This window comes from Poecilia latipinna, unplaced genomic scaffold (assembly GCF_001443285.1).
Source record: "Poecilia latipinna isolate Pla-1442-1.1 unplaced genomic scaffold, P_latipinna-1.0 Scaffold2169, whole genome shotgun sequence".
Lineage (NCBI taxonomy): Eukaryota > Metazoa > Chordata > Actinopteri > Cyprinodontiformes > Poeciliidae > Poecilia > Poecilia latipinna.
The window spans coordinates 77565-94427 of record NW_015114785.1 but is presented as its reverse complement, the minus strand read 5'-3'; the positions used below and the strand labels follow the sequence as shown (position 1 = coordinate 94427).

Here is a 16863-nt window from a genome sequence, read left to right as displayed (position 1 = left end):
TTTGTTGCCTAAGATTGTTCCCAGAGCACCACGCAATTTTTGACACACAATCAATGGAAGGATTTTACTACTCATTTTATTGTAGTGTGTTCAGTGATGTTTCTGATTGCTATGATGTAAAATGTGGCCAGAAATACATAATTTATATTTAATAGGTAGATAGACAAATACAGACAAACATACATGTTTCTCTTAAAGCTTTAAAACTTGTAAAAGTTTGAAATAATACTGCAGCTAAAGGCCACCTTCAGTTTCACAGTTTGGTATGGGGTATTACTGCCTCAGAACTGAGGACGCTGAGATGACGTTTTGGTTTGAACGTCCCTCGGCTGGTGATGGATTGTTGAATTAGGCCCTTCTGAGTTGTGAATCATGTTCACCTGGGCAGCTGACGTTTAATCAATAAACATCTGAACTGTGCCATGACCCTTAGCCATGGGGATTCAATTTGGTTTCCCCAACACCGACCGCTGCAGGACACCTGCGGATATCTGAGAAAAACATCTAGTAATCTCCGCTTCATTTTCAACATCTACCCACCGCATGCAAACAAAAAATCCTATGCCCTATTCTTTTACAGGTCAGATATTCAAGGTTGTCAATGTTTTCCACACAGCCTAGCAAGTGGTTGTAATCAGACTTGTGTCAACACTTCAACAAGAATGAAAATAACTATAAACACTCTGCCCTTTTAATAGTGCTGACATTTTTCCCTGGTTTCTGTTCATTCTGGTTAAAGAATTTTGCAAAAACTTTTGATAGCAATGTGTTCAAGATAAAACATTTAGTAAAAATTATGACTAGTTTTTTTGAATGAGGATGATTGCTGTCACAATGTTTTTGATCTTGCCTTGCGCTCTGGCACATCAAAAATCAAATCAAGGCTTACATTGGTCAAAATCTAAGGAAATGAAGGGGGTGTTCAGGAACATCAAGTGCTAATACATCTTTGAGGTATGTGTGTCACAGCTGATGCACTCCTGTTCTGAATAGTGCATTTGTATTGGGATCAGGCATGTGGAATTTCCAATGTCCTATTCTATTCAAGACAGTTTCATTAGTTTTATGATTCCACTGTTGTCTTGTTTCATTTATTTTATTTTATTTTTATTTTTTTCAGCAGTTGAACTTACTGTCTGCGAGTGTCCCCAAGTCTTAGTGTCCCCAAGTCACCAGGTAATTAGCTGAATTAATTAGAAAATCCAGCAGACCCTTCAGTGTCATTGTTAAGCATATGTCATGCCAGACTAGTCAATGTTTAACTGAGTAGACAGTGTTGCAGAACGGGAGATGAAGCAGTGATATTTGAGTCATTTGCCGTTTACATGGTGTGTGCAAGTTTTATTTATTTATTTTTTTACATGTCTAAAAATTCACCATATTTAATACATTTGGTAGCAAGTTTTGTAGAGCTAAAAATCAATATTCAAATAGGACTGTTCATTGGTTCCATAATGGCCTTATATTATTTTTTGTATACAAACCATGTATGTATTGCTACATCTAACTGTATTAAAGCTGAAATATTAATCAAATTGTGGAGTTGTGAAGTATCAAATAGGCTAAGCTGTGTTACGAAGAGCAGAAGGATCTATCACGAGGTGTAACAAAGCAACAATAAACCAACCAGAGTTGACCTAATCTGGTGTCAGGGTTTAACTTCAGGTCGCTGCCAAATATTTAACACTTAAGCTTGTGTACCGTTAACATGTGGTGTCATTCTAGTCAAACACTCTGCTTTCCACTTGCTTTTGTTGTGCAAGCTGTAGATTTTTTTGTCTTTTTTTTGTAAAAGTGTAGTTCTTTCACTTCAGAAATATTCAATATTTGTAAAAAATATTTCCCCACAGATAAAAATATATATATATATATATATATATATATTTTTTTTTTTAACCCGACACACAGGAACATGATATAATATGGTCATAAAGCAATGAGTTCAGAGATGTGGTGTGCATGAATGTTTCACCCCAATAAATATTTAATCTGAGTGTTAAATCATTTAAAACCAAACCCTTTCTGGTGCTCTGCAGACAACATGATTTCCTTCTTTATCTGCTAAAACTCACTCCCCACCCTTGTCCTCCGGCCCCCTCTCCCTCTCTCTCTCTTTTTCCCTCTCTCTCTCTCTCTCTCTCTTATTTCTCTCTCCATGAGCTGGACAAGCTGCTCAGTGGCCCTGAAATATGGCGCATCATGCCGCACTGTTGATCATCGCTCGGTGCTACACCCTGAATCTGAATGCAATGTAAATGATATGATGATTCCCTCTGAGGCAACATTAACTTTACCATCATTCAGCTTTTTCGAGTGCAAAGGTTGACTTCATGAGACAATCAAGTGTTCTGCCATGAGACAATGAACTCGGCAGCAAGCTCCACTCTAAAGCAATGCAGAGGCCATACTCACAAAGTAAAAAATATCAAAAGCAATGTTCTAGTCATTTGATTAAACTGTCAAATAGCAAAACAAGCACAATATCTGGAATTGTTGACTTTATATTTTAATTAAACTATGGTTTTACATCCTGACATAAAATTGGATGTTTTTAGTTTACAATGTTACTTTGTTGACAAAGTCAACTGAATGCCATAGGTCAAAATTAGCAAATACTTGGATGGTATTATATCATGTTTAAACAGTTTCACTTTCTGTTTATCCCTCTATCAGTCACAAATCAAGGCTGTTCAATTCAGAGTGAGCTGTGTGTTATATTAAAAAGTGGTTGCCATGAAGAAACAATGTGTGGCCTCTTTGACAGTTTGTCCAAACCTTTCAATGTCTTCTTATGTCGTTAGATGTTGATATTTCACATTTCAAGAAACGTGATCCCAGGATGTATAAAAATTAAAATAAATAATATAAACTGTAGACTATACCTTCTTTATAATGTGCATGTATGATTGATATTATAATATTAATGATTCAAACCAAAAAGGTAGACATCCTCAGTTGAGAAAGCCGCACTCTCTTTAGATGGCCAAGACAACAAAGCAACTGTTTATGGTAGGTGCAAACAAAAGCAAAATTAAATTGGGTCAAAATGGACAGCAAGTTAAAATCCATGCAAGGAATTTGCATGTTCGTCTTGTGTACTCTGACTTCCTCCCACACTTTAAATAACATGCATGCTATCTTTGTTTTTCTAAAGTTCTTACAAGAGTCCTGTATGTCTCTGTGTTACCCTTTGCTGAATTGCAAAACTGTGCAGGGTGTGCACTGTCTTTTGCCCAATGAAACCTGGAGACAGGTGTCAGCTCCGTGCCAGGATTCATACGTGTACATGATGGTTTGTGTTGTGATGCCCTGACTGTTGATCAGTCCAAGGTGTAACTCCAGTCAATGTGGAGTTACAGCCCTCTAACAGGGAGACAAAGATACAGGGTTTGTGTGGAACTGCAGATTTATCCCGTCTTCTCCTCCCAAGACCTGAAATAATTCCCTGCATTTTAATTGATCTGGGGACAGCAAAAAAAACAGGACTTGACCAGGGCACCATTCATGCCTGAACTGGCACTGACCATATTTCACTCCCTTTGAAAGGTGCCATTTAGGTATTACTACCTGCCAGATGGTATTACTACCTGCCAGAAGTAATACCATCTGAGCAGAGTGGTGAGGTACTGATCACTGTAAGAAACCTGCAAATAAAATCACAACAATGGGTTCATCCTGGGCTTCCTTTCATTAAGATGCATGTGTACTGACCACAGGGGTGTATAAATGTCAAAGACATGTTCTGTGGGCAACTAAATGGTTTAAATTAAGTTTTTAAATACATTTCAAGCTATGACTAAAGTCTCAGTCTAATTAACCTTCATTAGCACACACCTCGTGGAGTGTGACTCAATTACTGTTAGATTGCCAAATCACAAACAAACAAAAAAACTTTGCACACTGTTCGCAATTGCAAGGTGAGATGTTGCACTCTAATGTAGATTTGGGGTTGCAAAAAGAATGACTGACAACTAGTTTTCTGAGACGGTCAAACATAAATTCCATGAAGGATATTGATTATCGAAGGCAAAGAGAAAAATCTTTGTGAGCTGAATGCAGAATAGTAATCACATTTCAAATTTTACAGCTCATGCAAGAAAGTTAGGTAGTATTCTCTCCAGAGGTTGTCTGTCATTTTGACTGGTAGTGTAAAATCTCCAATAGTATTTAATTTGTATTAATTTTAACTAATATTGAGCAAGCTGAACAATGAGTCTGTCATCATACATCAAGCAGATGAATGTAATGTTTTCTCTACAGTGACGAAAATCTCTGTGGCTCCAATAACTAGATATAAACAATTAAATAAATTACTCAACTTAAATTATGACTGATTCACCTGCAGTGGCATGAATATACAGTCTCACAATGTCCTCCTTGTCAGCATAGAACTGAATAGCGCACCCATGTAATCAAATGTCTCAAAAGAGATTGCTGCAGAGGCTCTTGTCACAAGACTTTGGACTTAACTTTCATGGGTGTTTTAATGTTCTGCAGGCTGACACACTGGAGACTGAAATTACAGGTGCCACTTCAGTCAAACCAGGGAGCATTTCTCCAGTTGAAGTGATTAGAAGTTAGAAAGACTCTCCGATCAAGGGACTTACTGATCCCGCAAGCACTCGTTTTATCAGGAGGAATTCCTACTGCACGCATTACAAAGCCTCCATAACTTAACACACTGTCAGTCCCTGGATAGTGAGATGAACGGAGTATGGTCTCTAGGTCTGATATGATGCTTAGGTACTTTCATTAGAATCTTTCTTCAATTGATTTAGTTACCTATATTTGGTGTGTAAAGTTGGAAATATCTGCACATGTGGACCAAATGTTCAGAAATGTAATCTGTAATCTATCAAAATGGCATATAACCTTTAAATCTTTCCATTGCCATTTTAATAAAAAAAAAAAAAAAACTGTCAAAGACAGAATATGTTTAGCTTACATGACCTATGATTCTCTGCAATCATGGGTTGTTTCAGAAGAGCTGAACCAACTTCTGTGGACTATGCTTTGTTTTTATCAAAACTGTTTAGTAAATCAATGATCTGAAATATGTCACTTTGGAAATGATGGCTCAAGGCAGGTTTAAATCTCCACTTTTCTAACTTCCACAAGAATCTGCTCAAAGATAGACTGAACTTTTTGTTACTGTTTAAAATTAAAAATCGCTTGCTGATCTTCTATGGGCACAGAATACCGCTCTACAATCTGTAGGCAAATGCTGCTGTGCCGTTTTCAAATTCTCCCCTTTTCTGGCAAAGTTAACATGGGAATATATTTGAAAATATTCACACAGTTTTGTATATGAGGCTAATACAAACTTGTGTTAGCCATTAAATTCACTCTCAGGACATCAAAGCCCAATGACAGACATTTAAAAGAAACTAACAAAGAATTTAGTGAGTTATGTCTAACATTCTATGTTGTCTTCAGTGGTAAAAAGTCTTGAAAAAGACACAATAAATGTATGATATGACACAAACATTAGCCTTTAGCAAAAATCTAAAACATGCTGGCTATCTAGTAGCTCATATGAAAGGTCAACACCCCCACCTAGTGGCCAAGAAAGGACTCACCAGTAGCCTGGTTTCTGATCCTGTGACAGTCAGCTTCGAGCACCCCCTCAGCCCAACTCATAAATGAGTGAATACACTGTTAAATCAAAGACATGAAGTGTTGTAATAGTTATGGTGGAGAGCAGAAAATAAATTCAAACATATCTGCTTCAGCAGTAGGTCATTCTGCATGCACAGCTCAGCAATGAGAAGAAGCTGTGACTAAAAAGATTTTGTGTCTTCTGGGCTCTGTCCCCCCTCAGATCATTAATATCTCTGATATTTCTTGGGCATGATATGAAGCTGCTCCAGGCAGTTTTAATTATACCTACTGTTGGGCCTTTTTTGCAGTAGTTCTGAGTTGGGACGGTTTGAATCACTGTTTTGTAGAAGTTAATTTGGCAAGGGAGTTTGTGTGTCTTAGCTGGTGTGCCTTCTTCGAGACATACATCTGTTTCAAAGCATTTGGTGGACATATGAGATGATCAAATTCACTATGATAGTTATTTCAAGGGAACCTAAAACTGTTGACCTCCTACACCTCCACTAAAATATATCTAGAGAGGTACTTTATCTTTGCCACCTTTTTAAGTCAACAACCAGATCCTTAGATTATGTGATGTAGGACAGCTGGTACCTGTCTGTGTGCCATACTGCAAGACTGTTGATATGTTCTCACCAGGAGGTGTGAGTTTTTTTTTTTGTTTTTTTTTTTTTTCTGGGTTGACATATGGCAGTGCTGACAGCTAACTTCACTGAGGAATTCTCTCTGTCTGAGTGTGTGTCACTTTATGGACACGATGAACATATATTGCCTAAAAAGATGTAAAGAAAAGTTTTTATAACGAGATAAGAGTTTGACAAGAAGAATGAACAGAATAAGACTCCTATTCAAAACCATTAAAGTGGTAATACCTACTTTTTATACACTTTTCATTTAACTGGTAGTGTTTTGAAATATTTGTGTGTACTGAAAGAGAGCTGCATTGTCATAATAGTGATTGTATTTTATGAATACAACTTGAGTCATGTGTGCAAAGTTTTGATATTAACACATGGCCCTAAATGAACAAGAAAGTATTTTAAAAGTATATTATTATTGTTATTATTATTATTATTATTATTATTATTATTATTATTATTATTATTATTATTTCAACAACTATGAGGTTGCTGGTTTTACTTAAAAGTAAAACTTATATGTCGTTTTTATTTTTTATCGTATTTTGTTTATTTCTGTTAAGTATGATTATTCTATTCACATACTTAATGTACAGAAAAATTGACTTTTTGTTCGATATAGAAATGGCTTGTAATTTGCAGTTGGAGTCCAGGAGGTGGCGACATTGCATATTTCTTCGACGTGACAATCTGGTGCAGTCCCACGAAAAAGTGGGCTAACCAGTAGCAACAGTAGCAACTCGTCCAGAGCTAACAAGGCCAACCTGGAAGGAGCGATTTGCTACAGTTGCCAAAGCACAAGGTAATGAGGTACAAATGGATTTAAATAACTAGTTACCGTTAAGTAGAACGTTTCCTTATGGTGTAACTACATAGTTAGGCTGTATTTATGGCCGAAATAGACAGGTCGATGTGGCAGAAAGTTTGCCAACAGATGAGGAATAGCTAAAGCTAAAGTTGTTAGCCAAAGTTTGTGCTGCATTCAAATGCTCGGTTTGAGCTCCGGGAATTTCTCTATTATCGAGTTGACTTTTGTTGTCACTTTATTTTTTTATCACGTATTAGCGCCCCAAGGAGCAAGTGCGATTGGCAATTCAAATCACAGTAAATCCTGCTTTTATGTAGTTATAAATTTGCAATTTAACTTATCTTTTTGCGGGTAAATTTAATATATCATGTACGAATAACTTTGAAAGTCCACGGGTTGCTGGTTGAATTTAATGATTACCTGGAGCTTTTAAAGCAATAATAGACGTCTTAAATTAGAGTTTCGTGCTATGATAGAAGTGAATAAGGTGTGGGCGCTGTTTAATGAAATACAAAGCTAAATATCTACTATGTGGATAAAATCCATAAATTACCGCATGTCCGCAAAATGTTCAATCGAATGGAATTTCAAATGAAGTATTTTATTTCAGAGCATTGTACGAACCTCTGAAATACCAATCGATATTGATTCTGTGTGTAAATTAAAATTGATACAGTTTTTATAGTTTCAACTATGGGTTAATATACAAAAATGTTGTCCAACAGTTAAAAAAATAGAAATACTTTGTGATGTAATTATAAATAAATTAACTCTGTTGGATGGAATTTAGATGCTGCACTAGCTAATTAAGCACCAAAATGAGATTTGAAACAATTTTTTGGTATTTAGGTTATATACAAAATGGTTTTTGAGGTAGACTAATCAATGACATGATTGTACTAAAACTACCATGGTGAATCTTTTGCTTACTTTCTATATGATTTGTTTTTGTTTTACTAGTCTCTGGAAGACTTGTCAAATCTCTAGTTGTAGCTGTATCTTTTATAGTAATATTTTCCAAATGCAAATGTGTATAGTACTATGTATATTTTGTGAAAATATGCTATTAACATTAGCTGAAAATTTACTTTTATTTTGGAGGACCAACTCCAGGCCTCCCTGTTGGTGTTTTTATAATAATTCACATCAGGGATTGAGCTGCTCTATTTGGGAAGCATGTAAGACGGTTAGTATGACCACAGAGATGTGAAAATAACCTGATATAAATCTAATTTGCTTTATTTCAAGATGAACCATTGTTGTGCAGTTGCTAAATAACAAATAAATTGCCATATTGCTTAAAAGTTGCTTCCTCATCTCTCACTTGTGCCAGCCCAATATTTAGCAGATATGCTTTCTTGCACCAAACTATTACATTACACAGAATCACTAAAAGGAAATCATTTAAATGACGAGGCTGTGAAATCTTGGAGTAACCGCCCTGTAGTGATTCGGGTTATTTATTCACAGGTTGATGTGTCGTTATGTGGAGGGGGGAGCATGGCCCGCAGGCGTTCCAGGCCCCTGTGGATGTTCATGCCAGTGCAGACGGGCAGGTGTACATGTTCAAGAGGAGGACAAATGAGTCCGCTGTGTCCTCGGACGATGAGGAGCTCAGCGTTGTGGAGACAAGGCGGATGAAGCGAGACAATGTGAGGAATGTCCAGCTGCTGGAGCGAGAGGTTTTAGACGGCGATAGCCTCAACAAGCTTGCCCTGCAATATGGCTGCAAGGTAAAACAAAACACACAGTCTTGTAGCTTTCTTTATTTAAAAAAAAAAATAGGGTTTCAACAGGTCATATTTATCTCCACAGGTTGCTGACTTAAAACGGGTTAACAACCTTATGCAAGAACAAGATTTGTTTGCACTGAAAGTTATCAAAATACCAGTTCAGAAGCACAGCTTTTTGACAGAAACACTCTCAGAACAACATGATCCTCAAGAGGAAGTACCTTGTTCCACTCATGATAGAGCTCCATTTGAGCCACGTGTGCGGGATGTCACAGACTTTCTGATGGAGGTAGACAGCGACATGGACAAACTGATTCAGACCACCCCTGACCATGAAGAAGATTTCTCAGAAAACGCTGGGAGATGGAGGAGATGCGGTTTTGGAAGACGGCGTGTGATGAGTCACGGCGCGGACTGGGGAATCCAGTGGTGGAACGCTTTAGTAGCCATGCTGTTAATAGGGATTGTTCTGCCATTATTTTATTTGATTTACTTCAAAACTAGGGTTAGCGGAGTAGTCTCACCAACTGTTTCGCAGTCATCCGTCTCCTCTTCCAACACAACACAGACACACCGTAGCTAAACAACTTTAAGAACCTGGATAGATCAGGTGAAGAAAAATCTAAAATCCTTTTATATTTGGGTGAAATATAAATACAAGATGAAAATAAGACTGGAGCTAAAAGTCTTTGCTTAAGAAAATTTGTGTCTGAATACCGGCAGTGAATTTCAGTTGAATCAAAACTTTATTGCAGTGAAAGTATATTTAACCTCTTACAGATTTCTTTGACTTTAGTTTTTTTTTTTTTTTTGTCTCTCATTTTTCAGCGCTGCAAGCTCATTTTATTGTCAGAAAAAAAAGAAACCCATCCTGTACAAAGAGAATATTTGAAGATGGTGTCACATATAATTTGATTTAATACACTTTGGGGGAAAACCTTTCCAAACCAACCTGGCTCTATGTGAAAACGTAATTCCCCTTAAGCCTTATAACGGGTTATGCCTCCTGGTTATGTCGCTATCAGACAATTCAGTACGTTGTAAGTTAGTTTTTCAATAATCGCTGTTATAAGAGTACATTTTTTTCTTTTATTTGTTTTAGACATTCAGAGGTGAACTTAGTGGTGTGCTCTCAATCATTGTCCAAGTGCACTCGAGCTTATTGTCCTGAGCTGATGGCAGAAATTCTTCCTCAGGATGAGATAATTCATGATTTCATCAGTAATGTTAAATCATTCAGATCCTAAAACAGCGAAGCCGCTCCCAGACCATTACACCACCGAAACGGCTCTGAAACCCTTTCCAGACTGACGACTACTGTCGTGACAAACTTTGTTTCATCTGGTGATGAATTCTTTACAACCAGACGTGATGTGGCAGTAATCTGGCTTGGGCATGGTCTGTGAAACTGAATGTGCTCCCTAATGGTTCATTTTTCTGACCGTGAAATTGGTTTGATGACTTAAAACATTGTGACACAGAAATCTCTAGGAGGGCAAGTAACTGTTTCACAGCAAAGTACATGAAGCTTGATTCAGATCCATTAGTAGCTGTCATGAAGTGAATTTCAAATCCTCCATACAGCTTCACAATCAGGAACATGTCTCATCTGAACTATATTAGGTCAACGTTTTAGATCTATTGCACTACAGTAAGACATTAGGCTTTTCCACCAGGAACAATAAACCTGAGCTTCTTACGCTGTTAGAACCATTCAAGTTTAAACTGTATTTAAGAGATTTTAATGTATTTGTTTGTATTTGTTATTTTGCTGCCATAATGCACCTCATACCTATTTGTCCAGAGGCTGACAGTGCTAAGTGTGATTGTTTACAGTAACTAGGTGTGCAATATGTGTAACCCATTTAATCTTTATCTTACCTCCTGCTACATGTGAAACAGAATGGGGTATATTTTTTAAATCATTTATTGATTGATGATCAAAGTCACATTAAGTGCCTGACGACTTTGTTGTGAGTTGAGTTTGAACAGCCTGAATGAAGAATGAACAGGTGCTCAGTTTCATTGGTTTGTTTACCTTTTGAAGTGTTACAATATAAGAATGTTGTTAAAATTAGATTGATATCTGAAATACATGATGTTTTTAGCAAAATCTACATGGAAAAGTGACTTGTGTGAAAGTAATATTGTTTTCTGCTTGGTCCAGATTAAATTGAAACTGAAAGTGGGAGTGTCCGAAATTTCCTCTGAAATAGTAATGTAAAAATGTTTTCTTTCACCATTTTTGTTTGTAATGAGAAATGGCTTCAAACACCACAGTTTGTCTTTATTTTCATGTGAAGGAAATATGCAATAACCTTTCTGCTAGCTGACAGTTTGAATCTTTATCATCTGTCTGTTAATTATTACTAAAAATATGTGTGTTACATTACAAACAGTACTAAAAGTATATTTACTACAGCAGTTTCCATGTCATTTGCTGGTGTTAGATTAGTATGTGTAATGTAGCTTAATTATTTATTATGCTGACAATTAGTTCAATTGTAATAATTCAGTTTGTACTAAAGTATTAATATTGATTCTCACTTATATCTAATGCATTCCTCCTCTAATTATGCAATAGGTTTTCTGAAAAAGGAATAGTTGTCCTCTCAAATTGTTAAGAATAATGAATACAAAACTGCAGCCTTATCAATAGTTACACCCCCTTCATTTAGAAATCAAGGCACAAGTCAGCACTAGATTTGCATGGAACCTTTTTTTTTTTTTTTAATAATGGGAAAGCAACTCAGATTTTAAGCTGTCCTGGTATTTTCAAAAGATGAAGAAACTTAATCAAGATGAGAACTGTAGGTTTGTATGGTAAATTCCCTTTTAGCTACTGAACATGCATGTTTGACTGCACTACTTCAAACAGAAGTACTAGAAGTGAGGGGGGGAACAAGCCTCTAAGCCTGAAGAACAAAAGTTGGAATTTGCTGTTCAGCGGCTGAGACTGCCTTTTATTATTCTTTGACCTCAGACCCCCATTTCATAACGTCAGCTCACAAACCCTGCTCTGATGTAGCTCCAGGGCACAGAACTCTGGCACCCAGCCAGCTCCCAGTCTGAACTTATCCTGATGCTGACACACACACACACACACACACACACACACATATATATATATATATATATATATATATAAACAAATGTGTCGTGAGTCCATCAGAGTTCACACTTTGGGGCCGCCTGGGTTTTACGGGGCCGGAAGTTGGGGTTTATTCCAGCACTCTTTTTTTTCTTTTTACACTTCTGGTCTGAGGTGGGGGTCGAAGCGGAGCTGCCTCTGCTCTAACAAAGCACACCCATACAGTCCAGGAGGAGGGTAAATAGAGTGAAAAGATTCATAGCCAAACCCAAGCTCTGCAGCTTTAAGAAGTTTGCACACTTGAGCAGCTGGCAGTGGGCCACTTGGCCAACATAAACACTCCTAATCCCTTTTCCAAAGAGCTTTCAGCACTCATCTTTCTGGCACATAGGCCATTGACTCTCTCTCTTTTTCTAAAATTCTTGACTGGCTGAACTTGCACAACGCTGTCACCAAGAGGCGCTGTCGCACCAAAAACGACAGCGTTGCTGGGTATATGGGGTTGATCATTATTCACTGCTAAGGTATGTGCCTTCCTTTGATTTTCACATGAAGTGAAACAGGTCTCAGTTTTCATTCTTTCTAAGGAGCGATGGGGGCTTAGTTTCATGGTGTCACATTGACTTGAAACTAACAGAGGCATGTGGAGTTAATGACGGCAAACTTTTATATGCTCTTTATTCGTCATCTATGGGCTAGTTTAAATAAATGCTTCTTTAAACAAGGATAGTTGTTCTTTTTATATGTCACTTTCCGCTGGCCTCTACCCAAAAGTGCCTTTAGAAAATAAAATTCTAAAACAGGATTGTAAATAAGCTTAAATGTAGTCAGGATATACTGTGTGTGAGGTTCCGAGGGCTGTCTCTGTGGGGGCAGGGAGATCCGGGGTTTTGATTTCCAGTGCTCCCGGGGGATTTGGCAGACACAGGGTAATTTGTAGTGAAGTTTCCAGCGCAGTTTGTTTTGCAGGTGGCTGAGAACGAAAGCAGGGCGTGGTGGGGAATGAGAGAAGCAAATTGCTGTCTGCGGGATGTGAATGTGGGCATTGTTGCACAGCAGTGGGTTTGGTGTTGTGCAGGTATGACCCACGCTTGGGTCTGGAATATTGTTATTGTCATGGAACAAGAAAAACATTATTATTACTAACAATAATGATAACCCAAGGTGCAGAGGTAACAGAGGTAATGAAAATGACATTAAACAACAAGAGACCCCTACCTTAAAGTAATTGCATGTTATAATCAGCATGCTTAGCAGTAAATGTTAAACATCAGATACAACAGCTAAATAAAGCTGAACAAATATTTAAATAGACATTTAAAACAGATAAATAGCTAGGCCATGATTGCTGATCTCTATAGGGAAGCTGCAGTAAGCAAACATGTTTTTTTGTCCCCACAGCTTTTGCACATCTAAAATTTTCAGGAACTTTTCAGGATCATTTATGAAACTTAGTTCCATAAATGATCAGTTGCCTTCCCTTGTTTAGTTCAGATCCTGGGAAAACTTAAGTCAATGGTCTGTCATGACCTGAGGAGTACACGTGGTTCCTACTTGACAAGCAGCTCAAATCCATTTTGCGCCTTGCACCAATTCTAAAATGCATCCTTTCAAAACCTGGTGGCCATTTCAGTGATTTAAGAACAGGGGTGATATGATCTGTTTCCTTTGTTGGCTAAGTTGGTGTTAGATGTTGTACTGCTTAATAATCTGAGCTGGGAGATGCATAGTGGATGTTAAAGAAACAGGCCTGAGAATGGAGGCTTGAGGAACAAAGCTGATTTGGTTTAGTTATTTTTACCTTGTCAAACAAAGTAGTCCCGGAAAATCAATCCTGCACAGAATCAGACAATCCAACCAATTTCCAGTCTATCAGAGTGCATGTGCTATGTGGTGCTATAACATGTAGCACCGAGATCTAGTCACACCAACTATACAGTTTTATATTGGTATCAACATGACTGTATCTGAAACATTTAAAAAAAACATTCAGAATTTTTTTTAAATACGTTTTTTGCTCTGTGCATTTAAAGAAGAAGACCAAAAGAAGACAATGCCTGTTTAACGTAGGACTGAGATGGAAAAAGAAAAAAATATGGAAAAAGAACATTGCAGATCAGCATGACTATGTAGTTGAACGTTCCTGCCAGGAGACATTTTAGTTTCCCAGATTTGGTGGAGTGGATTCAATTAAAAATACTTCAAACTTTGAATCTCTGGCCAGAATTTTATTGTATAAATCCACTCCAGATGCTGTGGCGTCACTCGGAGAACACACAAGGTGTCGAAAACCGAGCGGAGACACTTTCATTTGCTCGTCTCTTGTCTCACATTACGAATTCTAAACCAATGCAGCACAGAAAAATGCTCCCAAAGTTAGAATGCAGTTTGTTGAAGCGGCGGCTGAATGTGGATGCTGAATATATTGCACATATGCTGAATGTTATCCGCGGACTCACTGCGCAGCTGGCTGGAGAATGTGTCAGTAATATTCCTGCGGGAGGGGAGGGGGTCATGGCTGTTTTTTCTTCCCCCACTGTGGAAGAACCAACTGTGCGGCACCTGTTTTAGATTCTCCTTAGCACTTCGGGGTCGTTGGTGCTGAGATGGTCCTACTAAAGCAGCACATACAGACTAAAGGAAAAGTGTAAAGTTACATCGGTTTTTATTATTTCGCCCTATGTTAGCCTCGAGACACCGACGAGCCTACGCCTAGTATTGTTCTTTTATGCCCACTATTGTATTGTATACACAGACCCATTAAACATTGTCACTTGATATCATAATAATGTTTTTCTTTTGGAAAGGAATGAATATGTTAACAAAGGTCACTAAATGGTGGAATTTAGCAAACACTAAGAAAGGAAAGACAAATTTCAGGGGTTTTTTTCTTTGCTATTGCTGCTTATTCCAGATTATTATTTTACAATAAAAACAATGATCTGCCATGCTTTCTGTCATACTTTAAAAGATTAAGTGCTGATATCCTAATTTCTTTCTTTACACTAACTGGTCACTATTGATGCAGTGTTTTCTATAATTTACTTAAGAGAATGAGAGCCAGTTCACAACAAACATCATTCCAGGTTGCTTGTAGACAAATGGTCAAATATTAATATTGTTCCTTGCACTGAATTTATTTCATATCAATCCATTTGATTTCAGTACTATATAATCATAGTTAAAATCAGGAAAAATTGCACAGAGAACAATTCACCTTATTAATTACAATACAGTCAAATTCAGTTACACGCAAGCATGTGGGGACAGTGATTGGCCAATTTTATGTGAATGCTGGTGTGTAAATAATTCATCACATTATAGTTGCTTTCATCACGAAAGACACAGCTTTGTATAATGGGAACCTTATAACATACCTTTCAAAAATGGTAAATTAACACACATTTATGTGTTTAAATGAAACACATCAATGTTTTAAAGTTCACAATAAAATGATAGAAAGACAGCTTTAGTCTATTAGGTTTTTTGTTGTTGTTGTTGCTGTTTTTTTATTGTACTCAGAGCACCTTCAGTGTCCACGTGACCAAACACCAATCAAAGAGAAGTTTGTGCAGAGTTTATTGGACTGGATTTGGAATATTGCGCTGGACTGAGTGATCTGAATCCAACAGCACAAAGAGCTTTAATCATCTGCATTGTGGGGGAGGCATGATTGCCATGACACATTCAGCTCTGAACACAGTTTTTTGTCCACCTCATCTCATCTTATACTTGGTGGCTGTTTACTGATCTACTTTAAAAGCTCTAAGTTTGGCTCATGTGAAGAGTAATGGGAGTTTGAAAATAAACTTGAGTTTTTGTAAAGCTAATTTTGTAGACTCTTCAAATGACAGTTATACTATTTAACTGTCTACATTTTTTTTTCTTGTCTGATGCTACTAGAATAGCAAAGGACAACACATAGTTTCATGGAGGAAGGAAGAATCCACTGAGACAAGCATGGATGAAGAGGAGCTAATGGGTTGGCTATGCTTTTTGGAATTACTGGGTGCATCTCGGCTGAACACCTGCTTGGTATGGGTATGCATAAGCATACAGGATGGCTTAACATAATATTGGACCTGGACCTTTTCTGTTGTGCTGCTAAATCTAAAGCCTTAATTTATTTTATTTAATTACTTTAGAGCTCATAGCCACCAAACTTAATATGCATTTATAATGCTAAATTTCTACAGAGATGAGACTTTAAAATGTTAGTTCAGATCTTTGAATCAAGGCTCTGTTATTATTTGTAATGATTCCCTAACCCTATAGTAGGCTGAGCTTTTTGGAACTCCTCACAAAGCAGTGGAAGGCTACGAAATTAATCAAACATACGCCGTGTCACCTGATGGGAAGCTCAAAAAAGTTGATTTTACACAATACCCCATTTGAATTGCTAAATTGAGCTGAAAGCAACAGTGTGCTAGCTGTTACCTTCCACCTCTCAGAGAATTTATTTAATTTCAAATACGGAAACTACTTACGCAACTTCTGAAACCTGATTAACCATTAAATATGCTATCAGCAAAACCACATCTATAACATGATGAAAGGATGGATGGACGGATGTTGACCTTCACATTGGATTATTAATAACAACTCAAAGTTACATTGCAATTATTTACTTTTAATCAAAACATTTCATCTCCTATTTAAGGACCGTAAATTATTTTTTGTATTCTTCCTGTAGATTGTAAAAATAATAATAATAATAATGTCTCACTAGTTCACACTGACTATTTATGTCTGTAATACACTTTGGAGGCCTGAACCCAAAGATTCTGCCTCTGCTTCTAGCTGCAGTGCTGTTTGTTAAGCAGCTGTGTCAGACCAGGTGCAGTCGGTTAATCTCTCCAGGCCCCGGCACAATTTATTCCACAGTTCCTGGCAGATAATTCTTTGCTTCTCGCTGCCAGATGAACACTGTTAAAATTGGACAGCTTTTTAAAGCCAGAGTTGCAGTGCCCCCCCTCCCCCCCCCTCCCCTCG

The 16863-nt window shown here is 37.4% G+C and overlaps 1 protein-coding gene across 1 annotated transcript; it reads left to right on the top strand.

The window, feature by feature from the left end:
* The first annotated feature begins 6935 nt into the window (after window positions 1–6935).
* lysmd4 (LysM, putative peptidoglycan-binding, domain containing 4) lies at window positions 6936–10969 on the top strand. The gene is made up of 3 exons (XM_015017637.1): window positions 6936–7041; window positions 8518–8780; window positions 8863–10969. The coding sequence occupies exons 2-3, from the start codon at window positions 8532–8534 to the stop codon at window positions 9361–9363; spliced, it is 750 nt and encodes a 249-aa protein (XP_014873123.1). The 5' UTR covers window positions 6936–7041; window positions 8518–8531; the 3' UTR covers window positions 9364–10969.
* Window positions 10970–16863: the final 5894 nt, after the last annotated feature.